At 43.8% G+C, this 27163-nt stretch overlaps 1 protein-coding gene and 1 long non-coding RNA gene across 7 annotated transcripts in view; one reads left to right on the forward strand and one right to left on the reverse strand.

The window, feature by feature from the left end:
- Nucleotides 1-871: 871 nt before the first annotated feature.
- Nucleotides 872-27163, forward strand: part of LOC309795640 — a 47819-nt gene continuing 21527 nt past the window's right edge. For 3 of the 5 annotated variants that reach the window (XR_014292300.1, XR_014292301.1, XR_014292303.1), the window contains exons 1-5: nt 872-951; nt 6698-6860; nt 11885-11976; nt 13604-13832; nt 15121-15213. This is a non-coding gene — a long non-coding RNA (uncharacterized lncRNA). Of the gene's footprint in view, nt 952-6697; nt 6861-11884; nt 11977-13603; nt 13833-15120; nt 15214-23114; nt 26600-27163 lie in introns of those variants that run through there. The other 2 variants (XR_014292304.1, XR_014292302.1) reach the window with 2 other exon arrangements.
- ZNF583 (zinc finger protein 583) overlaps nt 9855-27163 on the reverse strand; it is a 67068-nt gene continuing 49759 nt past the window's right edge. For both annotated transcript variants that reach the window (XM_082608182.1, XM_082608181.1), the window contains one exon: nt 9855-10309. In XM_082608182.1, coding sequence (XP_082464308.1) covers nt 10181-10309 — 129 coding nt within the window. In that variant the 3' untranslated portion in view covers nt 9855-10180. The remainder of the gene's footprint in view (nt 10310-27163) is intronic.

Below are 27163 nucleotides of genomic sequence, written 5' to 3' on the forward strand. Positions count from 1 at the left end.
GACGCGCAGCCGCGTCACTACACGAGGTGGAAACGGGCCGCAGGGCCTCCTGGGAGATGTAGTCTGGGGCCTGGAAAGGCGCCGCGCAAAGGACTCTGGGGCTGTTCGTTCAGAGAAGGCGCAAGCGGTATCCCACCCCTGGCCTGGAGAAACATCCCTTCCCCCCTCTCCTCGGTCCATTCGTGTCCGGGCCGGACAGGTCGGAGCCAGCGCGGGCCGGGATCCCTCAACCTCACCATTCGGGCGTGGCCGTCCTGAACGGCGCCACGTCCCGGAGGCTTCTGGGAAGTGCAGCCTGAGTTCGCAGTGCGCATGCGCGAGCGCGTGCGTTACAGTCCGCGGGTGATCCTGGCTCCTCAAACCCCTCTGAGCTCCAGGGGCAAAGGGGAGGGTGTTGGGGCTAGAAGCCCCCGGACGGGAACGTGTAGGTGTGGATGCTGGGGAGGCTGGGTTTGGTTGAAGGGATCAAGGAAGGGTCTCAGCACCTGAAAACATTACGTGATTTTATAAGGACAGCAACAAGTGGGGCCCTAGGAAGCGCTAGGCGGCCCTTGCGCGTGGCGCAGCGTGTTCCGAGGGCTGGTGTAGGGGCAGGGCCTCGGGCGGGCACGAGAGCGGCGATGGCCCCAAGAGCGGCTCCGAGTGCGCGAGCGCGCCTGCGTACGCCGGCGTGTGAGGGGGCGGGGCCTCAGGTCTGTGCCTGTGGAAAGGTCCCGGGAGAGGTGAGTAAGCGCCTGCGCACCGCGTGGGTTTATTTAGGGGCGGGGCCTCGCGCTCTCTGGAACGCCTGGGGGCGGGGCCTCGGCTCGCCGACGTGTCTCGCGCGTGAGGGGGCGGGCCATGACCGAGGGCCGCGGAGGGGAGTGCGCAGGCGCGGGGAGCGCGGGGAGCGCGCCGTGCCTGCGCAGCTTCGGGGGTCGGCGCCGCCGGGACGTGACCCTGGAAGACAGGGTGAGTGTGGCTGTGGGTGTGCGCCCACGGCTGCCTGGAATTTTCCGCCCGTGACCGCCTGTGGGGTTTTGTCTGGTTGTGTGGTGACGGAATGTGAAGTGAGGGAGTGTGTTTGAAGCGTGTGGTGGCGTCGCTGTGTTGTGAGAGGAGAGCGGGTTGTGGCGTTTCTGCGTTTGTCTGTGACGGAGCCAGCCGTGTGGTGACGGGGACGTGCCTCAGGACCATGTTCGTATTTCACCGCAAGGTCTGTGGTGTTTATGTGAGGAAGAGGTGACTGCGCCTGTGGGAGGGGGCCGGGAGTGGGTATGTAAGTGTGGCTGTGAGAATTTGTGTTGTTGAAGCGCGTTCGTGTGTGTGTGTGTGTGTGACCGACTGATGTAGGTGGCCGTTTATCGCCGTCTGAAGTGGCTGCGTGATTTGACCGGGTGGCTGTATGATTGTGCTTCAGTGGCTTTGCGGTTGTGAGTGTGTAGCAGTGTGCGACTGCGCTGTCGAGGTGTATGTCTCCCTGTAAGCGTGGAAGGAGGATCCCTGTGGGGAGGATTCTGAGCGGCTTTACGGGCGTGCAGGCTCCTGGCAAGGAAGTATGTGTGCGGTTGTGGGAGGCTTTCCTTCTCGGTAAAACAGGATAACAACACCCGCGTCAGTTTTGGGAAAATTATATAAATGGGGTAACGTAGTGAAATACCCCGTGCCGAGCTTGGCAGTCACCACGCCCTGTGTAGGTGCTGGGTGTTTGTTGGAGTGCTGGTGGTCGTTTTTCGTTGTCCCCGTGCAGAGGTAGGAGCGCGGTGGTGAACGCTGGAGAAATTTGCATCTCTGAACTTGAGATTGAGCAGTCCTTCTCAGAGCTGCGGATCTGACCTCTTCTAGCTGAGAAGCGGTGCCCCAGTAGCCCAGCTGCTCCTTGTTGTCTGTTATTGCATTAGTGCGTTTGAAGGGAGGGCAGTGTCTGCCTGGTCTCTGGGACCTGAGGCTGCGTATGGTTGTGTGTCTGCTTCCTAACCAGTGTAGCTTGGGGGACTCTGGGACTTCTGGTTCCATCACTCAGTAGTTGTGTGACTTTGGGAGAGGTCACTTAAATTGCTGACCCTCAGTTTCACCTGCAAAATGGGGATAATAATAGTACCAATCTTAGGCCTGTGGTGAGTATTAAGTAGAACAGTGCCTGACACAAGTAAGCAACGAATAAATGCTAATTGCTTTATTATTACCTAATAACCCCAAGGATTCCACACCCAGAGAATAAAATCCACAGGAAGAAAAGCAAGAAGTGAAGCCTCAGAAAAAGTTGCGGGTTAAGAGATAAAGTAACCCTAAAGGCTAAATTGAGCTTAGGTTCAGAATTTTCTAGTCGGGGTCCTAGGAGGGCACGAACAGAGGGTCTTCCTATATGGAGATATCCCTAGGGAGCCTGTGGAGTCAAGACCCAAGCACTCAGAGTTAATTTCTTTCATTCTGAGAAGCCCACTGGTCAAGACCCAGTGGCAGGGACTGAGGAGGAGTACCTCCTGATAACACAGCGATCTGGAGACATCTCCGTGTCTAGACCAGGGTTTCTCAGCCTTGGCACTTTGTTTTTTTTTTAAATAAATTTATTTATTATTTATTGATTGATTATTTTTGGCTGCGTTGGGTTGGGTCTTTGTTGCTGTGCGTGGACTTTCTCTAGTTGCGGCAAGCTGGGGCTTCTGTTTGTTGCGGTGCGTGGGCTTCTCATTGCGGTGGTTTCTCTTGTTGCGGAGCACGGGCTCTAAGCGCGCGGGCTTTCAGTAGTTGTGGCTCACGGGCTTCAGTAGCTGTGGCTTGCGGGCTCTAGAGCGCAGGCTCAGTAGTTGTAGGCGCACAGGCTTAGTTGCTCCGCGGTGTGTGGGACCTTCCCGGATCAGGGCTCGAACCCGTGTTCCCTACATTGGCAGGTGGATTCTTAACCACTGCGCCACCAGGGAAGCCCCAGCCTTGGCACTTTGGATGCTTTGGGGCAGATACTTGAGAGACGGGGGAGAGCTGTCCTATATATTGTCGGATGTTTAGAATTATTCTTGTTCTCTTCCCCCCAGATGCCAGTAGCATACCCCTGCTGCCCCAATTTTAACAAGCAGAAGTGTCTCCAGACACAGCCTGGTATCCCCCGGAGAACAAAATCACCCCAGTTGAGAACCACTGGTGTACAGGACCATGATGAGGGAACACCATGAACATTTTCGGGGCGTGAGGGTGGGGAGGAGAGCAAGGGGGATGGATGAGAGAGGTGATAAAGGGATAATGTTTCTGAGATGAGAAGAAAGGGTGTCCAAAGCCTGCAACCTGGGTAGGCTCTGAGAGGCACTCATTCATTCAGCAGTCAGATGCCTGCCATGGGCCAAGCACCTTGCTAGTCAGGATGGACTAGGTTTCTACTCATTGGAGCTTGCATTTAGTAGAGAGATAAAATTAAATTTATAACAGGTGGCAGTAATTATTTTGAAAAGGAAAGCAGGTGAAAGGATTACAGGGTGACACTGGGTGCTGTTTTCAGTGTCGACACCCAGGCTTCCCATGGGCATCTCAGTCAACTCCAAAGCCAAGAATGGCCACCATCAATGACTCCTTGGAATCCTTTGATCAGGGAATCTAAGGGTTTGGCTTTGAGCTTATCAAAGACTTTTCTCCTCCCCAGTGCTGAGGTCTGGACTCTTACCAAGGAGAGGTCATATCTCCAGCCCGCGACTGAGGCTTGGAGACTGGGGCAGTAGCTCTAAACTGTGGCCTTGCGTATAATTTAGAAATCTTAAAAGATAAAAATCAGACATGCCTGGACTCCATCCCCAGAGATTCCGACTTAATGGTTCTGGCATGGGGCCCAGCCATCAGTAGTTATTAAAAAGCTCCTAAGAGATTCCTGTGTACAAACAGGGTTGAGAGCTATAGCTGTGAGAGTTTGTGGGCTCCTCTGGGGGGGCTTCTCAGAATGAAAGAAATTAATTCTGAGTGCTTTCAATATCTTATCAAAGGCAGTCCCTACAGCTGCACTTCCCTGCAATAGGGACATTCCTAGCCCCATCCTACAAGTGAGGAAATCAGATCTTTTCCCGTGCCAGCAGAGCAAGGGCAGGTCTGACATTCAGATGCAAAGCTTATATTTTCTGCTATAGCTGGGCTTGGGTCTTTGGAGAAAGTACCTTTCGATATCCCCGGCCTCTGGGGCTGGCAGGTTCAGGATAGAGGTGATCTTAAAATACTAGATAGGTGGTATAGCAAAAACAAACTCTGGCTGAACGGAAGCAATGTGTGGGTGCATTAATGGCTGGCTTTCAGGTATGTCAGGACCCACCCCCAACTCAACACCCAGCACAGGCCCCCAGGATCACAGGGGTACTGTGCCCTGAGGGGAGGCATGGGCACTGTCCAGTAACTCTTTTTGTTTTAATTAATTTATTATTATTATTATTTTTTTGGCTGCATTGGGTCTTCGTTGCTGCACACGGGCTTTCTCTAGCTGCGGCGATCGGGGGCCACTCTTCCTTGTGGTGCACGGGCCCCTCATCACTGTGGCCTCTCCTGTTGCGGAGCACCGGGCTCCAGGCGTGAGGACCTCAGCAGCTGCAGCAGCGGGCTCTAGAGCGCAGGCTCAGCAGTTGTGGCACACGGGCCCAGTTGCTCCACGGCATGTGGGATCCTCCCGGACCAGGGCTCGAACCCGTGTCCCCTGCACTGGTAGGCGGATTCCTAACCATTGTGCCACCAGGGAAGTCCCTCCAGTAACTCTTTAAGCTTGTTTTCATCCAGGTTCTAGCCATCCTTACCTTAGGAGCAGGAGTTTAGCTTTGTGGTAAATTGCAAAGCCCCTTCCCACCCTAAGGTCTGGGACTTGGCCAGGTTTACAGCGCTGCCCTGAGGTGGTGTAGGATCCAGCCTCTTTATTTGTGGTGGTGATGATGTTTTGAAAAGGTAATGATATATATGATACAGAACGCCAAAGCGTAGATAGATAGGGAAAAGTGAGTTTTGAGTTTCCAAGCCTAGTGACCCAGTTCCCTTCTTCAGGGACAATCGCTGCTACCAGCTTCTTTATTTCCCTTCCAGAACGTGTCTGTTCCTTTTCAAACTCATGTATTCGTATCCTGTATTGTGTTTTTTCTAAGTACTTTCTCTATACCTTTATTCTCCTCATTATACCATATCTTGGAGATCATTTCACGCAGTACATGTAGAGCAGGTTTCTCAACCTCAGTACAGTCGACATTTTGGGCCAGATTGTCCTTTGCTTTGGGTGCTGTCCTGTGCATTATAGGATGTTTAGAAGTATCCCTGGCCTCGACCCATTAGATCCCAGGAGCACCCCCCACCCCCAAGTTGGGACAACCACAGATGTTCCAGACATTGCAAGTGTCCCCCAGGGACAAAATTGCCCCCAGTAAAGGACCTCTGAGGTAGTGCTGCCTTGTTCCTTTTAAGAACTACACGGTGTCCCATATGTGCGTGTAACATTCACTGATTTTATTATTGATGGGCAGTTGTTTCCAATCTCTTGATAGGAGTAGTAATTGTAATAGGGAAGAACCTTTGTGTTCTTTTTTTTTTTTTTCTTTGGCTGCACTGCGAGGCATGTGGGATCTTAGTTCCCCCGACCAGGGGTCGAACCTGTGCCCCTTGCAGTGGAAGTGCAGAGTCCTAACCACTGGACTGCCAGGGAAGTCCCAGAACCTTTGTATTCTATTACAAGTTAATCACTAAAGGGAGGTTGCCTATAAGCTTGAATTACACATAATGGGGTTCTCTGGGAAACCCTGCCTCCCAGGTAATGAGCATTAAGCTAAAATACCTTTGTTTAGCCCATAGGAAACATCCTGACCAAACCCACCTGTGAATGACTGCAGGAAGGAAGAAATGAACACGTTCCCTCTGAAATGTTTGACTTTTTTCCCTCCCTTATAGTATAAAAAAATCTTGAATCCTAACTCTGGAAAGATGATTCTTTGGGACATGAGTCATCATCATCTCCGTCACTGTTCCTTGCCCCAACAACTCGTCTCTCGATTTACTGGCCTGTCGTAGGGCGAACACTATGAGATTGGACTCAGTAACATAATGATAATAAAAAAACTAACATTCTGTTTAGCCCTGGCACTGCTCTAAGTGTGTTACATGTTTTCATTCATTTAATTTTCACAACAGCCCTGTGGAGTCGTCATTGTTATTTACCTCATTTGACTGTTGAGGAAGCTCAGGCCCAAAGAGGACAGGGAGCCTGTCTGAGGTCACACAGGTAGGGGGTGGCAGAGTTGGAAGCTGAACCCAGACAGCCTGGCTCCAGAGGGATGTCCTTCGCTGTAGGACTCTACTGCCTATTCCTACAAACCCTGGCATTTTACACACATACGAGGACGTCTGAAGACACATACCAGAAATGAGGTTACTGGGTTAAAGTGTATGTGCACCTTCAGTCTTAAAGATATTGTTAATTTCTCTCCAACCAGCACTGTGTGAGAATTCTTACTTCGGCCCTCTTAGTGTCAGGCTTCCTTGGTGATGCGTGGTGTATACTGAATTAAAAAGGAAAAGGAAGGCAAGAAATAACCGTGTGTCTATTGCTGAAGATCTCTCATGTAAACTTTTAACAGCTAAGGGTGAAGCAGGTTTTGTTTACCCCATTGCACAGGTGAGCGAACAGGCTTTGTGTGGCTCTCCCACAGCCAATAATTGGCAGAAGCAAGGTTTGAATCCAAAATTATCTGATATCAAACTGCTGTTCTTTCCTCCCCAGCACTGCTGAGTTCTTGGAGAAAATTATTTTGCGGACAAGAATCGTGCTCCTTCAACTTGGGGTGTGTGCCAAGGGCAAACAGCCATGAGAAACCACAGGATGGATGCGTTGCCACTTCCTGGAGCAATCCATTTTACTTGAGGAATCAGAAGGGAAGAATCTGGTAAATGATTTAAAACATGATTTTATATTAACACAGACTCAGATTTATCATGATGTAGGATGCAAAAGTTATATGGATGTTTCAGAACAAAACAGAAGATTTCAAGAGTTTTATGTTATGGGGCAGCTGCATTGGGGTATTCTCAGGCCACAGAGCTAGCCATTAACCCTCCTCTACCGTGCAGGGACATTAGTCAGAAGTTCTGAGACGCCATGTGTCAGTGAAGTGCTGGAGCTGGCTTGCCCCGCCTCACATGAACCCGTTGTGTACACGTCTCCCCAGTTCCATGTTCAGTGACATCAGTTTGATATATTACAGTGGGCCCTGGTGGGAGTATGTACACCATGGAAATTGGCAGACACTGCAAATTACCCAGCACATCACTGTCCCAAGGTTGAATACAGAGAGAATTCAGGCATCCAGGATTCTTTGTCACCATTTTCTACACAAGGGAAGCCTTGCTTAGCACAGTCAGAGAATTGAAGGCCAGGCCACTCAGTTTGTCACTGAGCCACAACTCCTCAACCTTACTGTGGTCTGCTCCAAAGCTCCCCAAGTGCTGTGGCACTCTGATATAACAAAGGTGAATATCTCATAACTGTGGTGCCACATTGACACCTCCTGAACCCTGCCAGAGAAGACAGTGGGAGTATTTGCCATGTAGACCCTTATCCTGCTCCAAGAGGGCAGACTGTGCTGCATGTGGATGGGGCTTAAACCCAGGCTTCATCACTTAAAGCTCTGAGACAGGGCTTCCCTGGTGGCGCAGTGGTTGGGGGTCCACCTGCCGATGCAGGGGACACGGGTTTGTGCCCCGGTCCAGGAGGATCCCGCATACCGCGGGGCGGCTGGGCCTGTGAACCATGGCCGCTGGGTCTGCGCGTCCCAGGCCTGTGCTCCGCGGCGGGAGAGGCCGCGGCAGTGAGAGGCCCGTGTACAGCCAAAAAAAAAAAAAAAAAAAGCTCTGAGACATTGGGCAGGTCTTCTTCCCTCTTTCATCCTCAAAATGGAAACTGGAACCCATGTGGTCAGTTTGCTCTAAAGGTGAAATCATATAATGCATATAAATATCCAGTACAGCTCTCAGTCTCATACTTACTATTTTTTTTAATTTTTAAATTTTTATTGGGGTATAGTTGATTTACAATGTTGTGATAGTTTCAGGTGTACAGTAAGGTGAATCAGTTATACATATACATATATCCACTCTTTTTCAGATTCTTTTCCCATATAGGTCATTACAGAGTATTGAGTAGAGTTTCCTGTGCTGTACAGTAAGTCCTTATTATCTCATACTTATTATTAACTGGGAGGCATTGTTGTCACCAGAGGTTGAGCACATTTAGCATGCACACACCTGAGGGCTTCCCCAGAGCACGTGAACAGAAGGACAGTAGACTGTTCAGAACAGAAGACTCCCAGCCCACAGCACTGGCCACATGCCACACTAATAACAACGATAACGATGAATACAGCTACCACGATAATTGTCTTGTCTGCTCCTCACAGCAGCAGCCCTTCACCTTCCTTTTTCAGGCGTAAAAGATCAAGGTAAAGACCCAGTAAGGTTCAGTGTCTTGCCCAAGGTCACACAGCTACACACAGGAATGTTGGTCAACTCACAGTGTGCAGTGTAGAACAGGAGGTGAAGGCAGAGGTGGATGTAGTAACAATAGAATTAGTTTCCCACGTAATGAAGTGGCACCTACTGCATGTTCAAGAGGCCCCTACCCCAGCTAAGGGGGCCAGGGAGGGCTCTGTGAAGAAGTGATGGTAAAGAAAGTATTTACTACTGGGCCATTTAGTCATTCAGGTAGCGAATAGTTAGCCAGCCCCTTCCACGTGCCAGCTTCTGGTCCAGGGCACGTGGGGCTTATGCTCAAGTGGGTGGGACAGACTGTAAGCACCAGAAGCAGATCACAGTGTGTGTTAGCAAGGAGAACTGTGGAGGAAAGAGAAGTCAGAACTGGGAAAGCGGGGGGGGGTGTGATGGACAGGAGGTCAGAGGTGGGTGGCAGTAATAAACAGAATGGTGAGGGTGAGCCTCACAGAGAAGGTGAGGTTAGAACAAAGGTTGAAGGGAATGAGGAACTGAGACGGGGAAAGAGCATTGCAGGCGGGGTCCTGAGGCAGGACTGTGGCAGCTCGTACAGGGATTGGCAAGGAGGCCAGTGTGAGGAAGGGGAGAATTGCAAGACCTGAATTCATAGCTCATGGGAGGGAAAATAAGGCCAGATATTACACGTAGACTCTTACCTAATCCTCACGACAACTCCAGAAGTAGTTCTGTGTTGTCCCCGTTTAACAGGGGAGGAAACTGGCACAGAGAGGCTAAGTAATTTGCCCAAGGTAACACAGCTAATAAAAATAGTCATCAAGCCCAGGTGGTCCAACTTCAGAGTGAGGTGTTTAACACACACCAGGCCACCCAGCCCTTCCCTGTAACCCAGGTGAAGACAGGGCAGGGCTCCAAGCTCCTTCTGGACCTGTGAGTCTGAGTTAGGCAGGGCTGGTGTCCCACGGCTCCTTTCTGCCCTGTTGGAGTGACCTCATAGGCTAACCTCAGTGATCTCCAACCAGCCCCTTTCATCTGGCCTTAGCGCATCCCTGAGATTCCTCTGAATTATGCATTTTTTTAGCACCAGGTCATTGACAGAAGAGAAGAAAAGCCCACTTATAGGGCACATGAATGGGAAGGAACAAATGGAAGGGTCACTGTATTTGTTTCCCATTGCTTTGGTGACAAATTACCACCAACTTAGTGACTTCCAACAACACACCTTCATTCTCCTATGGTTCTGAAGGTCAGATGTCTGAAATGGTTTAGGCAGGGCCATGTTCATTCTGGAGGCTTCTAGATGCCACCTGCATTCCCTTGCTGCATCTTCAAAACTGGTGGCACAGTGTATCCAGACCTTTTTCTCTCTGACTCTGCTTCCATCATCTTCTCTGTCTCTGATCTCCTGCCTCCCTCTCGTAAGGGCCTTGTGACCACATGGAGCCCACCTGGATAATCCAGGATCATCTCCCCACCTCAGCATCCTTCATTCCATCATATCTGCGAAGTCCCCATTTTGGCCTTTTTTAGACCCTGCCCTTTTCCAAAGACGAGAGGGCTTGGAATGACTGCTGTTAGAACTGTTCTCTGTGCTGTGGTTTCAACATAAAATGGTTGCACTCCACCCCACTTTCAGCATGCCAGGAAGCATTCTGGACTGGTTACTAAGTCAGGCAATAATTTTTATTGAGCACTGCTCTGCACAGGGCATGGTCTCAGACACAGGAGGAGAGAGTGAACAAAACAGTTAAGGTGTCTGCTCTCATGGAGCCCAAGTCACATGGGGGAGATGGTACCTGCATAAACAAGCCATTTTCAGGAAGCCGGGGGTACTGCACAGAAAATGGAGCAGTAGAATGGCGTAGACTCTGTAGTATGAAGCAGTGCTGTCCTGTAGAAACATAATGCAAGGCAGAATTTTAAATTTTCCAGAAGCCATATTGAAAACAGTAAACAAATTAATTATTAAAGTTAATTTTAATAATACATTTTGTTTAACTCAATACAGTATATCTGAAATATTACCATTTTAATTCATAATCAATATAAACAATTACCAGTGAGATTTTTTTACATTCTTTTTTTCTTTTTTAACTGAGTCTTTAAAGTCAGGTGTGTCTTCTACATGTATAGTGCGCCTCAATCCAGACACTTAATTGATCTGTATTTAAATTTTATAAAATTTACCATTGGAAAAGTAGATTCACACACCCAAGTTGTTCCAAACATACTTAAAAGTTTTACAGTAACTGAATTAAGGATCAATTCTTAATTTTAGATTAATAAAAAATTTTAATTCAGTGATTTTAGTATTTATCATTAATTATGGTTTTAATAATAAACGAATTGAAATAAAATTAAACAGTTTCTTATTTCCAGAACTCCATGTCTCACGTGGCTGCTGGCATGTGTTGGGCAGCACAGGTATAGAGTGACTCGGGGTGTTAGAGGGCCTCCTGTGGAGGTGATACTTGACATCTCGCCTCTTCCTCTCCCACTAATGCAGACCATTGAGATTACCCTTCTAGATTTCTGCATACCTATCTAATGAGTCCCTTCTCCAGCTGTTGCTTCCCCCTCGCCTCTCCCCTACCACACACACCCAGTTTATTTGACACACAGCCACCAAGAAAAATTTTGTTAAATGTTAGGTCAGCCACATCATTCCTCTGCTCAGCCACCAACCCCCCGTGATGCTTTATCACACTTAGGATGAATTCCAAACTGCTCCTTACCCCTTCATGATCTGGCCCCAGACACCTCCTAGTCCACCACTCCCCGTCTCACTCACTCTGCTTCAGCTCACCCGCCTTCGCACTTCCCTTCACATGCCAAGCATGTGCCTGCCTCAGGGCCCTTGCACCTGTTTACCTCTACCCAGAATGCCCTTCTCCCAGTGCCCAGGTGGCTCACACTGCATTCACACCTCGGCTCAATGTTGCCTCCTCTGAGAGGCCTTTCCCTGCCACCCCCTCACTCCATCCCCTGCTCGGGTCCTTTTTTTCCTGCATAGCAGTGATCTCAGCTAACACTGTGTTCTTTTTCTTTCTTTTTTTTTTTTAACACTGTGTTCTATATGGACTTGTCTTCCCTGCTGGAATGTAAGGTACTTGGGAGCCATTACCTCTCTGCTCTAACTCTGCTCTCTCCCCAGCACTGGGGACAGTGCCTGGCACCTGGTGAGCACTCCACAATTCCTTGTCAAATGAAAGAACAGGTGTCTTCCTGTCTCATTTGCCTCCTGATCTGGGGCCTCCTGTGATCTTAAGAACAGATAGTGTTGGCTGTGGTCCCTCCCTGGTCCTAAGAAGGGGCAGGAATGCTTCAGAAGATGTTGTGACCTCCCGCAATGTGCATGTCTGTGCACGTGTGTGTGACCAGGGTGTGGGGCCAGCGGATTCTTATCCTAGAGACCCTGGGACCACCCAGAAGCCCCAGTCGACTCATGACTTCTCTTCTCTCCCAGCCCCACCTTCTCAGCACTCTGCCCCTCTCCAAATTGAAACCCTCAAGGGGGAGGAAAGGATGCCTGCTGCACGCGGGAAATCCAAGTCCAAGGTAAGTAGTGGTTCCTCATCCTTTGGGAAAGTTCCATCTTGTAAGAAACCATTTGCTTTCCTTCCATGGGAACATCCTACCCCACAGAGACCCAACCGAGACATAGTCCCTGGTTTCCTTCCATCACCACCACCGGGTGTGGGAGTGTGAGAAGGGCTCCAGTGACTCAGGTAGCCACTCAGCGGCCCCCCTCTCCTTTTTTCTCAATGTGCACATGACCGTTCACCTATTCATTCAGCATCTCCAGGGTCTCTGCCTATGCTGGGAGGAATACTCTCCCCAGAGAGAAGACCAGAGCCGCCATGATTTCTTGAGGTGGACATGAGTGCCCAGGTGGACCTGCTGGGGCAGAGGAGGATTGGATGCTATGCTCCAGAGTTAATCTCTTTTTGTTTTGCATTACACGGGCCTCTCACTGTTGTGGCCTCTCCCGTTGCGGGGCACAGGCTCCGGAAGCGCAGGCCCAGTGGCCATGGCTCACGGGCCCAGCCGCTCTGCGGCATGTGGGATCTTCCCGGACCGGGGCACGAACCCGTGTCCCCTGCATCGGCAGGCGGACTCTCAACCACTGCGCCACCAGGGAAGCCCCAGAGTTAATCTCTTGATGTTGCTTTGTTTTTACATGTACACCCCATTTTTACAAGGAGGACATCTCTCTAAGAGACTCTTCATAACCCTGTATTCAGGTTGAGTTAGTTGGAGCCAGGCCAGTGAGTCAACCTCCTGAAATAAGCATGTTTCAAGACTCTAGAGGATGAAGTGATTTTCTACAATAAGCCTCTTCAGTGCAGTTTCTCATAATAGACACTTTTGCCCTCTAAGTTATGTGTATTCATTCCCTATTGCCACAAACTTGGCCATTCAAAACAGCACACATTTACTACACAGTTCGTGGGCTGGAGTTCAGACACAGCTTGGCTTAGCTGGATCCTCTGCTTTGGGTCTCACAAGGGTGAAATCAGGGTGTCAGCAGCTGTGGTCTCATCTGAAGCTCAGGGTCCTCTTCTGAACTTACCAGTTATTGGCAAAATTAGTTCCCCCTCCTGCTTTTCATGTGGCTCCCTTCATCCCATCTTCATACCAGCAACAACAGGTCACATCCCATTCATCCTTCACATCTCCCAGACTTCCCTTTCTGCTCTCCTCTTCCACCAGCTGGAGAAAATTCTTCGCTCTTCGGGGCTCCTGTGATGACATCGGGTCCACCTGGATAATCCAGGCTACTCTCCCTATTTTAAGGTCAACTGATTAGTAACCTTGATTACATCTGCAAATAAACTTTTGCCATGTATAACGCAGCCACATGTGGTTAGGGACACGAATCAGCAGCCAGACTGCCCAAATTGAACCCCAGCTCCTTCATTTATAAGCTATTAGATCTTCAGTAAGTCACCTCACGTCTCTGGGCCTCAGCTTCCTCATCTGTAATGTTGCTGTGGTCCCCAGTCACTGGCTAACATGAGCCAGTACATGCAGAGTACTTAGAAAAATGCCTTGTCTTTGTCAATGCCCTGTAAATCCAAGTTGATATGCTTTTTATGCAACAAAATCTTTATCATGTTGCATTGTGTTTTGTTTAATACACCTGCCCCTTTTGATCTCAGAACTGCAAATGTTTCCTTAATAGAATCCTGGCACCATGTATCTCCCGTGTTTGGAAGTCCAACGTTTTCTCAGCCATGTGGAAGCACAAGCCCACGGTGAAAGGACATGTGATTTTCCATTTCAGGCACCAGTCACATTTGGGGATTTGGCCATCTACTTCTCCCAGGAGGAGTGGGAATGGCTGAGCCCCATTCAGAAGGATCTGTATGAAGATGTCATGTTGGAAAACTACCGGAACTTGGTTTCTCTTGGTAAGGCTCTCCTGCTCCCATAATCCACAGCTGGCCCATCGTGGGACGTGAATCAATCAGTCTAGTCAAGAAGCCACTCCAGTTTTTTGTTGTTTTAATGGCTTTATTTAGGTATAATTTACATATTATACAATTCACCCATTTGCAGTATGCAATTCAGTGATTTTTTTAATGTATTTACAGAGTTGTGCATCCATTACCCTAGTCAATTTTAGAACATTTTCATTATCCCCAAAGGAAAGCCTATACCCATCATCAATCACTTTTTATTTCCCCCTGCCCACTAATTCCCCCAGATTAGGCAAACACGAATCCACTTTCTGTCTCTATGAATTTGCCTATTGGCATTCCATAAACATGAATTCAAACATGTTGTCCTTTGTGTCTGGCTTCGTTCACTTAAGGTAATATTTTTGATGTTCATCTACATGGTAGTGTGTATCAATACCTCATTCCTTTTTATGGCGAAATAATATTCCATATTTTGTTTATCCATTCACCAGTTGGTAGGCATTTGGCTTGTTTCCACTGTATGGCTGTTAGGAATATGCTGCTGTGAATGTTCACATAACAAATTTTTGTGTGGATGCATATTTTCATTTCTCTTGGGTATATACCTAGGAGTGGTATATGCTGGTCATATGGTAACTATATATGTAAACTTTTGAGGACACCTGGGTTGTTTCTGAGAGAAAAAATTTAAAGTATTGACTTAACAAGTACTATTAAAAGGTGAATATTAGACACAGATGGTAACTGCAGGACACAGCCACCATCCCAGGGCTGGGAGGACAGAGGGAAGAGTTTAGAGTTTTTAGGACTTTGAGGAAGAGACTCAGACTTCTGAAGGAGAGGGGTGCACTGCTTGGTTTATCCTCCTGAGGGGGCAAGATGAGGCTAGTTCTGGAAGTGCAGGGAAAAAAAGAAAAGCATAAATTGAAACCACCAGTACCCCTATTGGTGGATGCTGACACGGAGCACCTGGCATAGAAGTGTGGATTACAGCAGATCAGAGAACAGTGGGCTTGGGAGCAGAAAGGCAATAGCTGAATAACCAGCCTCAGGAGTTTCTGGTCCAACTTTTCATGAAAATAGTTGGCTTTGTAGAGTTAGAAATGAGTAACTGCTGGCTATGACTGAACTTTCATCCTTCTTATTCTCCACCTGTCCTTTACGTCCTCCGTGCTCCTCTTGCACTAACAAACCCCGTTTTTGTTGATACAAAGCGTGGCTCTAACAGCTGTGGTGCCCACATCATGCTTAGCTCCAATGTTTTTCCTGTGTGTAGGACTTTCCTTTCGGAGGCCAAATGTGATCACCTTATTGGAAAAAGGGAAAGCACCCTGGATGGTGGAGCCAGTGAAAAGACGCCGGGGCTTGGGTGAGTGACAGAGAACCAAGGCTTAGAAGCTGGCATTCTGTGTAAGGGTGCCCTCCATCATGAGAGGGCAACATCTTTAAGATAATAGTTGAGAGCCACTTTCTCCACCTCAGAGACCCCAGGCTTGTGCAGAAAACGCAAGCCTCTTCAGTATGAGCCCCAAGAGGGAGAATAACCAACATTTAACAAGCTCCTTATTAGGTACTCTTGTAAGTACAGGTTCCTCCCAACAACCCTATAAGGTAGGTACTATTATTATTCCTATTTTATAGATGAGGAAGCTGAGGGCCAGAGAGGTTCGGTGACTTGCCCAAGGTCACCCAGCTAGGAAGTGGCAGCAGAATTGGAGTTTGAACCCCGGCTTCCTGTCCCAGAAGCTCAGCTTTTAACAGCCTCATCCCCACCTATCCAGTCCCCTGCCTCGGCTTTCATATTTCCCTTCAGAGAAAGTGTTCTGATTTCTCTAATGATAGCATTTCAAATGATCAAACTTGTATCATTTTCTTCAATCCTTAAAAAAAAAAAAAAATCTTTTCCATAACTTTATTTTGACTGCTTTTCAAGAACTCATTCCCTTTTCTCATAGATTCCTCTTTGGTTGGTCAAGTTACGGGTTTTTAAAAAATTTTTGTGGTTTTTTTTGGTTTGTTTTTATAGATTTATGAGTTTATTTTTTGTGGTAAAAAGCACATAACATTAAGTTTACCATCTTAACCATTTTTAAATGTACTGTTAAGTACATTCACATTGTTGACCAAGAGTTATCTAGAACTTTAATTTGCAATACTGAAACTCTGTACCCACTAAATACTAGTTCTTCCCACCTCTCCATTCAGCCCTTGGTATGATTTTGACTATTATGGATACTTCATATGAATGGAATCATGCAGTATTTGACTTTTTGTGACTGGCTTTTTTCTGCTTAGCATAATGTCATCAAGGTTTCATCCATATTGTAGTATGTGACAGGATTTTCTTCTTTTTTTTTTTTTTTTTTTTTGCTGTACGCGGGCCTCTCACTGCTGTGGCCTCTCCCGTTGCGGAGCACAGGCTCCGGACACACAGGCTCCGCGGCCATGGCTCGCGGGCCCAGCCGCTCCGCGGCATGTGGGATCTTCCAGGATCGGGGCACGAACCCGTGTCCCCTGCATCGGCAGGCGGACTCTCAACCACTGCGCCACCAGGGAAGCCCGATTTTCTTCTTTTTAAGGCTATATAATACTCCATTGTATGTATATACCACATTTTCTTTATCCATTCATCTGTCAATAGACACTTGGGTTGCTTCCCCTCTTAGCTATTGTGAATCATGCTGCAGTGAACATGGGAGTACAGATATCTCTTCAAGATCCTGATTTCAATTCCTTTGGGTATGTACCCAGAGGTAAGATTGCTGGATCATATGGTAGTTATATTTTTAATTTTCTGAGTAACCTCCATACCATTTTCCACAGTGGCTGCACGATTTTTCATTTCTACCAACAGTACACAGGGATTCCAACTTCTGCTCATGCTTACTAGCACTTGTTATTTTTGTTCTTGTTTTTTAAAAATATTTATTTATTTATTTATTTGGTTGTGCTGGGTCTTAGTTGTGGCACACGGGATCTTCGTTGCCATTTGTGGGATCTTTGTTGCAGCACGCGGGTCTTATTGTGGCATGTGGGTTGTTTTTAGTTGCGGCATGTGGGTTCTTCAGTTGCGGCATGCAGGCTCTTAGTTCAGGCATGTGGGATCTAGTTCCCTGACCAGGGATTGAATCGGGCCCCCCTGCATTGGGAGCATGGTGTCTTAACCACTGGACTACCAGGGAAGTCCTCTGGGTTTTTTTTCATAGTGGCCATCCTTATGGTGTGAGGTGATGTTGTGGGTTCAATTTGCATTTCCCTAATGAGTAGTGATGTTGAGGATCTTTTTCTGTGTTTATTGGCCATTTGTCTGTCTTGGAGAAATGTCTGTTCAAGTCCTTTGCTCATTTTTTAACAGGGTTATTTGTCCTTTGTTTTTAAATTGTAGGAGTTCTTTATATATTTTGCATGTTAATTCCTTATCAGATATATGATTTACAATACCCATAGGTTGCCTTTTCCCTGTTGTTTTCTTTGACATGCAAAAGTTAAGTTTGATGTAGTCTCATTTGTCTGTCTTTTCATTTTGTAGCATGTGCTTTTGATGCCATATCTAAGAAATCAGTGCCAAATCCAATGTCCTGAAGCTTTTCCCCTATGTTTTCTTCTAGGAGTTTAATAGTTTCAGGTCTTACACTTAGGTCTTTAATCTATTTTGAGTTAATTTTTGTATATGGTGTATGGTAGGGGTCCAAGTTCATTCTTTTGCATGTAGATACCCAGTTTTCCCAACACCATTTGTGGAAGAAACTGTTCTTTCCCCATTGTATAGTCTTGGCACCCTTGTTGAACATCATTTGACCAGGTTTGCAGGAGTTTATGTCTGGGCTCTCTGTTCTCTTCCTTTGGTCTACATATCTATCTCTACGCTACCACCACACCATCTTAATTATCAGGAAGTCTGAGCCCTCCGACTTCATTCCTCTCTCGCAAGATTGTTTTGGCTCTTCAGGGTCCCTTGAGATTCCATATGAATGTTAGGACTTTTTTCTATTTCTGCAAAAAAATGTTATGGAGATTTTGATAGGGATTGCGTTGAATCTGTAGATAACTTTGAGTGGTAGGGACAGTCTTACAATATTAAGTCTTCCAATCCACAAGCACAGGATGTCTTTCCATTTATTTGTACCTTTTGATTTCTTTTAGCAATATTTGTAGCTTTTGGTGTTCAAGTCTTTCATCTCTTTAGTTAAACTTGTTCCTAAATATTTTATCCGTTTTGATGCTATAATAAATAGGATTGTTTTCTCAGTTTCCTTTACGGAGTGGTCATGGTTAGTGTATAGAAACACAACTGATTTTCGGGTGTTGATTTTGTATCCTGCCACTTTACTGAATTCATTGATTGGTTCAAATAGTTTTTGGTGTGGAATTATGGTAGTTCCTTCTATTCCTATTTTTTTGAGTGTTTTTATTATGTTAAATTTTGTCAAAAGCTTTTTCTGCATCAGTTGAGATGATCATGTGGTTTTTGTCCTTTAATTTGTTAATGTGATAGACTACCTTTATTTTCCCATATTGAACTATCCTCGCATTCCAGGTATAAATCCCACTGGCTCATGTGTATGATCCTTTTAATGTGCTGTTGAATCTGGTTTGCTAGTATTTTGTTTAGGATTTTTGCATCAGTATTTATCCAGCGATATTGGTCTGTAGTTTTACTTTGTTGTGATGTCTCTGGTTTTGGCATTAAGGTAATGATGGCCTTATACAATGAGTTAGTAAGTATTCCCTCTGCTTCTGTCCTCTGAAAGAGATTATGGAGAACTGGAATGATTTTTTCCTTAAATGTTTGGTAGGATTCACTAGTGAACACATAATGGGCCTGGTACTTTCTGTTTTTGAAGTTTATTAATTACTGATTCAGTTTTCTAAATAGATATATGCCTATTCACATCATCTTTTTCTTGTGTGAGTTTTGGCAAATTATGTCTTTTAAGGAATTGATCAGTTTCATCTAGATTATCAGATTTGTGGGCATAGAATTGTTCAGTTTTCTTTTATTATATTTTTAATTTCCATGAAATATGTGGTGATGTCCCCTCTTTGATTTCTGATATTAATTTGTGTCTTCTCTCTCTCTCTCAGTCTATCTAGAGACTTATCAATTTTACTCATTTTTAAAGAACCATCTTTTTCTTTCATTGTATTCCTCTATTGATTTCCTGTTTTCATTTTCAATGATTTGCTCTAATTCTTATTTTTCTGCTTACTTTGGATTTAATTTGCTCTTTTTCTAGTTTCCTAAGGGGGAAACTTAGATTTTTGATTTTAGGTTTTTGTTCTTTTCTATTATATGCATCCAGTGCTATAAATTTCCCTCTAAGCACTAGTTTCAGTGCATCCCACACATTTTGATAAGTTGTGTTTCCATTTTCATTTAGTTCAAAGTATTTTAAAATTTCTCCTTTAGAAGTGTGCTGAATAATCTCAATGTATTTGGGGATTTTCGAGTCATCTTTTTGTTAGTGATTTCCAGTTTAATTCCATTGTGGTTTGAGAGCAGATGCTATGATTTCTATTCTTTTAAACTTGTTAAGGTGCGTTTTATGGCCCAGAATATGGTCTGTCTTGGTGCATGGTCCATGTGAGCTTGAGAATGTTAATTCTGCTGTTGGATGAAATACTCTATAGGTGTCAATTATATCCAGTTGAATGATGGTGTGGTTGAGTTCCACTATGTCCTTACTGATTTTCTGCCTTCTGGATATGTCCATTTATGAGAAGAGGGTGTTGAAGTCTTCAACTATGATAGTGGATTCATCTATTTCTCCTTGTGGTTCTATCAGTTTTTGTCTCATGTAGTTTGATGCTCTGTTGTTAGGTATATACATGTTAAGAATTGTTACGTCTTCCTGAAGAATTGACCCTTTTATCATTATGTAATACCCCTCTTTATCCATGATAACTTTCCATGTTTTTAAGCCTGCTCTATCTAGAATTAATATAGCTACTTCTATTGTCTTTGGATAAGTGTCAGCATGGTCTACTTTTCTCCATTCATTTACTCTTTTTTTTTTTTTTAACCCACATTTTGTTTATTTATTTATTTTTGGCTATGTTGGTTCTTCACTTCTGTGCGAGGGCTTTCTCTAGTTGTGGCAAGCGGGGGGTCACTCTTCATCGCGGTGCGCGGGCCTCTCACTATCGAGGCCTCTTTTGTTGCTGGAGCACAGGCTCCAGATGCGCAGGCTCAGTAGCTGTGGCTCACGAGCCCAGTTGTTCCGCGGCATGTGGGATCTTCCCAGACCAGGGCTCGAACCCGTGTCCCCTGCATTAGCAGGCAGATTCTCAACCACTGCGCCACCAGGGAAGCCCCGATTCATTTACTCTTAATCCATATGTGTCTTCATATCTAAAGTGGGTTTCTTATAGACAGCATACAGGTGGGTCATGTTTTTTATGCACCCTGAAAAATCTCTTTTAATTGATGCATTTAGACCATTGACATTTAAAGTGATTATTGATGTAGTTGAATTTATATCTACCATTTTGTTACTGTTTTCTATTTGTTACCTTTATTTTTTGTTCCAGTTTTTGTCTTCCACTCTTTTCTGGCTTTTGTGATTTTAAATGAACATTTCATATGATTCCATTTTCTATCCGTAGCATACTTTCTTTTTTTATACTTTTTTTTTTTTTTACTTTTTAAACTCTTTTTAGTGGTTGCCCTAGAGCTTACAATACACATTTACAGTTAATCCATGTCCACTTTTAAATAACAGTGTACCACTTTGTGGATAGCATGAGTACCTTATAATAAGATAGTGCTAACTCCTTCCTCCCATCCCCTCTATCATTGCTGTCATTTACTTCACTTATATATATAAGTATACATTAGCATACACACACACATAAGATAAATACATAAGCATATGTAATCAAATACATTGTTGCTATTATTATTTTGAATAAACTGTTATCTGTTAGACTAATCAAAAATAATAAAAGGGTTTTTTTTTTGCCTTCATTTATTCCTTCTTCAGTGCTCTTCCTTTCTCTATGTAGATCCAAGTTTCTGACTTACATTATTTTCCTTCTCTCCAAAGGACCTCTTTAACATTTCTTGCAAGGCACATGTACTGGCAACAAGTTCTCACAATACTTGTTTATATGAGAAAGTCTTGCTCTTTCACTTTTGCAGGAAAATTTCACAAGGTACAGAATACTACTAGATTGGTGGGGTTTTTTTCCTCAGTAATTTAAATATTTCATGCCACTCTCTTCTTGCTTGCATGGTTTCTGAGAAGTTGAATGTAAATCTAATCTTTGTTCCTCTGTAGGTGGGATCTTTTTTACCTCTGGCTTCTTTCAGGATTTTTTCTTTGATGCTCTGCAGTTTAAAAATGATATGCCTAAAAAAAAAAATCATATGCCTAGGTATAGGTTTCCTAACATTTAATCCTGTTTCGTGTTCCTTGAGCAGCTTAGATATGTAATTTAGTGTCTGACATTAATTTGGGGGAAGTTTTCAGTCATTATTCTTTTTTCTCTTTCTTCTCCTCTGGTATTTCTATTACAGATATGTTATTTCTTTTGTAATTGTTCCAGTCTTTGGATATTTTGTTCTGTTGTTTCAGCCTTTGTTCTCTTTGCTTTCCAGGTTTTACCTGGATTTTATTGATAAATTGATTTTATTGATAAATTCTTTAACTTACAGAATCTTTCCTCAGCTGTGTTAAATCTACCAAAAAGCCCATCAAAGGCATTCTTCATTTCTGCTACAGTGTTTTTGATCTCTTAACATTTCATTTTGTTTCTTCCTTAGGATTTCCATCTTTCTGCTTACATTGCCTGTCTCTTCTAATATACTCTGTACTTTATCCACTAGAGCCCTTAGCATATTAAACATACTTGTTTAAAATTTCTGACCTGATAAGTCAAACATCCCTGCCATATTTGAATCTGGTTTTGATGCTTGCTTTGTCTGTTCAAGTTGTGTTTTTTGCCTTTTGGTATGTCTTCTAATTTTTTCTTGATAGCCAGCCATGATACACCATTTAAAAGGAACTGCTCTAAATAGGCCTTTAGTGATGTGATGGTGAGGTGGGGGAGGGGAGAAGTCTTTAGTCCTATGATTAGGTTTTCAGTCTTTTAGTGAGACTTCTCTGGACTGTGAACATCACAAGTGATTCTGTTTTTCCCTCCCACGTTAGGTGGGACAAGCTGGCTAGAGCCAGGTGGAGTTGGATATTTTCCTTCCCCAGGTCAATTAAGCTCTGATAATACCTCAGCCTGCTAGGCTCTGGTTACCTACCTAGTGTCCCCTGAGGGCAGGCCTTGTTAAGAGGAACAGACTGATCTGGCATATTTCAAAATGATTCCTTTTCCCCACCCCCTGGAGGCAGCCCAAGAGAATTTTTCTCCTATATTTAAGGTGAGAATCTGATCAAACTCCTAAAGGTAAATCTCGCCATATTGTGTGGGCTGCTTTAACTAGGTCCCCCTGGAGTTTTTTAACTCTCAGAGTTGTTGGCACTGAGCCTCCAACAATTCATTAATTATAATTCAGGTTTTCCTGCCCCAGCACAGGTTCCCTTGGTGGTTGTGCTTGTGAGTCTCTGCTCCAGTAAGCTTCGGTTTGTCTCTCCAGTCTTGGAGGAAGTGGTTCGCCCTGTGCCCTCCCCTCTATAATGGATCTAAGAAGAGCTGTAGGACAAGATGGTGACTTGCAGACTTTTACATGAGGAGCCAGAAACCAGAAGTCCAGTTTGGTTTTTTTAAGATTTGATTTTAAGAATACACTTTTAAAATTTACAACTTTATTGAGCCACATACTGTAAAATTCATCCATATTAAGTATGTAATTCAGTAGTTTTTGCTAAAGTTACCAAGTTGTGCCACCATTGCCATAAACCAGTTTTAGAACAGTTTTGTCACCTCAGTAAGATCCCTCATGCCCATTTACAGATAATCCCCATTCCCACCTTCAGCCACAGGCAACCAGTAATTTACCTTCTGTCTGTATTTTACCTTCTGCCTTTTCTGGACATTTCCTATAATAAAACTACATTCATCTGCTGAACAATGTATGGAGTTTAATGTGGTATATGGTATACATTTATTCTCTAAATAAAACCTTTATTTATTCATTTCCAATTGCGCTTCCCTGAATTTCAGTTACTAAATGTTTCTATAAAGCCCTTACTGTGTTAAAACCATAATAAGACACTAAAAAGTTATTCTGATTATCATCGTTATTATGATAATGATTGCAAATAGCTTTATTTTTCTAGCACAGGAAAACAAATTGAATTTCTTGATGTCTTTCAGACTTAGGGTCTAAATGTGAGACCAAGAAGTTATCTCCATATCAGTGCAACAAATCTGGGCAAAGCATCTATCAGAAAGCAGTTTCTGCACCACAAAAAGTTCCCACAGGAAAGAGAGGCTGCAAGAAAAATTCAGTCCTAATAAAACCCAAGAAAGTGCATTCAAAGAAGAAATCTCTAAAATGTAACGACTGTGGGAAATTCTTTAGTCAAAGCTTATCTCTTAAACTTCATCAGAACTCTCATACTGGAGAGAAGCCTTATGAATGCAGTAATTGTAGAAAAGCTTTCAGACAGATCTCATCCCTTATTCTTCATCAGAAAATTCACAATGGAAGGAAAAGCTATGAATGTGATAAATGTGGGGAAAGCTTCATTCAAAGAACAACCCTTATTTTACATGGGAGAAGTCATGATGAAAAGGAAATCTTTGACTGTGGGAAGGCCTTGAGTCAATGCCAATCTCTGAGTATACATCAGAAAATCCACCTTGTCCAAAATGTCTACCAGTGCAGAAAATGTGAGAAAGCCTTCATTCGAATGTCATCTTTTTTACTTCATAAGAAAATTCACAATGGAAAGAAAATACATAAATGCAATGAATGTGGGAGAGGCTTCAGTAAGAAATCAGTCCTTGTTATACATAAAAAAATTCATACTGGAGAGAAAACCCATGAAAGTGAGAAGGCCTTAAATCAGAGTTTACAGCAGAGAAGTCACCATATAGAGAATCCTTATAAATGCAGAAAATGTGGGAAATCCTTTAATAGGATTTCATCCATTATGCTTCATCAGAGAATTCACGCTTCAAAGAAACCCTACAAATGTGATAAATGTGAGAAGATCTTCATGCGGCTTTCAACCCTTACTCTGCATGTAAGAATTCATAATAGAGAAAAACTGTACAGATGTAATAAATGTGAGAAGGTCTGCAACCGGCATTCATCCCTTATTCAACATCAGAAAATTCATACAAAGAAAAAGAAACTGTTTGAATGTAAGGAATGTGGGAAGATGTTTTCTGGAATTGCCAACCTTAAAATACATCAAAACATTCATTCTGAAGAGAAACCTTTCAAATGCAATAAATGTAGTAAAGTTTTTGGCCGCCAGTCATTTCTTATTGAACATCAGAGAATCCATACTGGAGAAAAACCCTATCAGTGTGAGGAATGTGGGAAAGCCTTCAGTCACCGAATATCTCTTACTCGACATAAGAGAATTCATACTGAAGATAGACCCTATGAATGTGATCAGTGTGGGAAGGCCTTCAGTCAGAGTGCACACCTCGCCCAACATGAAAGAATTCACACTGGAGAGAAACCATATACATGCAAAACGTGTGGGAAGGCCTTTAGCCAACGCACATCCCTTATTCTACATGAAAGAAGTCATACTGGAGAGAAACCCTATGAATGTAACGAATGTGGGAAGGCATTTAGCAGTGGCTCAGATCTTATTCGGCATCAGAGAAGTCATTCTTCAGAGAAACCCTATGAGTGTAGTAAATGTGGGAAGGCATATAGTCGGAGCTCATCCTTGATTCGACATCAGAGTACACATTCTGAGGAAAAGGCTTAAGATTGTTTTAAATATGTAAAAGCTAAGAGGGAGGCTAGCAAAGTAGCAGAGACACAGGCATGGGAAAATGCATTTGTAACATAAATTGTGTAAAAATGGGACAGTTTGATGATGTGTCCCACTTTGAAACCCAAAGAGCAAAAGTCATTGGTGATTTTGACCTGAGTATTTGAAATCAACTGAGGTAGTGACTTTATCATAGGTCTTTGTTTCAAAATAGCAAGCTCAGATGATTGGATCAGTCATTTTTAATGAAGAGCATTCTTCATTTGATAAAAATAACTGGTACTTTATTTCCAATGTAATTTTAAAGCTATTTCATTGGTTATGTACAACAAAGTGAATTGTAAATCCATTTTTCTGGATGGAGCTGTGAGCCTGATTTAAGGTCACATGAAGAAAGAGTTTGAGTTTGTCCCTTAGAACCAGAAGTATCACACAGAAGGGATTTCCTCATAAACCAGGGTGCCGTTTTCAGCTGGCAGAAACTTCTGGTTGAGAATAAAGAAGATTGAGTAAAGATAGCACTCACAATTGTGTGGAGCAGTAGAGTCATTACCATACTGTCTCTGTGGATATGAAGACGTATGATCTTAATGGTGTGAAAAATCTAACAAGCCTGGGACAAGCTAATGAAAAAAAAACAGGATGTATTGAAGAATGAGGAACTTCGGAACAAGGAGAAATCATTTGTTACTGTTTTGTTTGAAAATGAATTTATATTTATATGAATAACATTGGTATTTTCATGTGAAGACACTGGTGTACAACAAGTGATTGGTGGAGAATGGGATGTCATGGTCTGAATGTGTCCTCCCAAAATTCGTTTGTTAAAACCCTAACCCCCAATGTGATTGTATTTGGAATTGAGGCCTTTGGGAGATAATAAGGGTTAGATGAGGCCATGAGGGTGGGGCCCTCATAATAGGATTAGTGTTTTTAAAGAAGAGACACCAGAGACCTCTGCCTCGTGAGGACACAGCAAGAAGGTGGCTATCTGCAAGCTGAGAAACTAGCCCTCACCAGTATCCAACCTTGTGGCATCCTGATCTCAGACTTTCAGCCTCCAAAACTGTGAGAAATAAATTTTGTTTACATCACCCAGTCTATGGTATTTTGTTATGGCAACCTAAACTGACTAATACATGGGAAAAACCCTGCATTTATGTGCCAGGCTCTTTCATGTCAGCTGTTCACAATATATATAATAGTTTTCAGTGCTTCTTTCCAGTTTGTGCAAAATGTGTAAGAAATAAAATCAGAATTCTTTTTTGGAATTGGGTTATTTACAGCTGGACTCTTCTGTGTGCGTTTTTCTATTGCAAAAGCTACTTTTGAAAGCACCTATATCTAAGACAACTTTGTGAAATGTTTGACCACATGGATTAGGTCCCTCTAACTTTGACCACAGCTGAGAAGACAACAACTGGATTTGTGAAGGGAGCATGCATGTAGGATAATAGAACAATTTTCCATTTAAACTTGTCATATCAGTCTGCAAGATCAGCATAAAACATCAACACTTCAGGCAAACGGATGAGCAAACAGCGTAGAGAAGGCTCATGGAGGGACATGTCTTTCCTCCCTGTCCTTCTGTACACACACCCCTCTACTTTGTAAGTCCTCTGTCAATCTGCCATAGAGGTTGGTTCCAAATCAATGGTCACAAACCTAATATGTACTAATAAGACACTATTCTTGTCTGCAGGCATTTACAGTTTAGGGAATACAAGATATTTAAATATGGAAGCATATAAGGTACACAGGTAATATAGAGGATGATGAACTCCATGGTGATGGATCACTTTTGGAGACAGCGATAATATTAAAAGAAGAATAGATATTTATTAGGCACACAAAAGTTGGGAGGCTATTGAAGGCAAGAGAGAAAATACAGAGGTACAAACTAAAGGCAGAGGGTTGTGGAGTATTAGGGGAGTTACAAGTTCCAGCATTTAGTACAGTGACTGGCACATAGGAAGTGGTAAGTACTCAATAATATTGAATGAATGAATGAAAATATCTTAGTTTAGCTGGCATGTCTCTAAGGCATAATCCAAAGAGAACACTGAAATTTGAAGGTCACACAGACATTGAGATTAACCCATGGAAAACATGCCCTCACTCTAAGGAATCACTAGTGAATTTTGAAGGCTGTGATGAACTTAGGGTAACCACAACAAGGAGCAACCTTAAACCTAGTCCAATTTTTAACTATATTAATGAAAAACTCCTACATGAAAGGCATAACAAGAAATGACATGACCGTTTCTAGGGCTTAAATCTGTTTACCTCTGTTTCTACTGTCCTACATGAGATACCTGGGTTTGGGCCAAAAAATAAATAAAAATTTGCAAGACATACAAAAATGCAAGAAAAATCACCACCCACCAAAAGACAAAGCAGTCAAGAACTAGACCCAGACTACCTCGCACAGAATTTTAAATAATATGTTAAAGGCTCTAATGA

The sequence above is a fragment of the Mesoplodon mirus genome, assembly GCF_964341445.2.
Source record: "Mesoplodon mirus genome assembly, chromosome: 19".
NCBI classification, from domain to species: Eukaryota; Metazoa; Chordata; class Mammalia; order Artiodactyla; family Ziphiidae; genus Mesoplodon; species Mesoplodon mirus.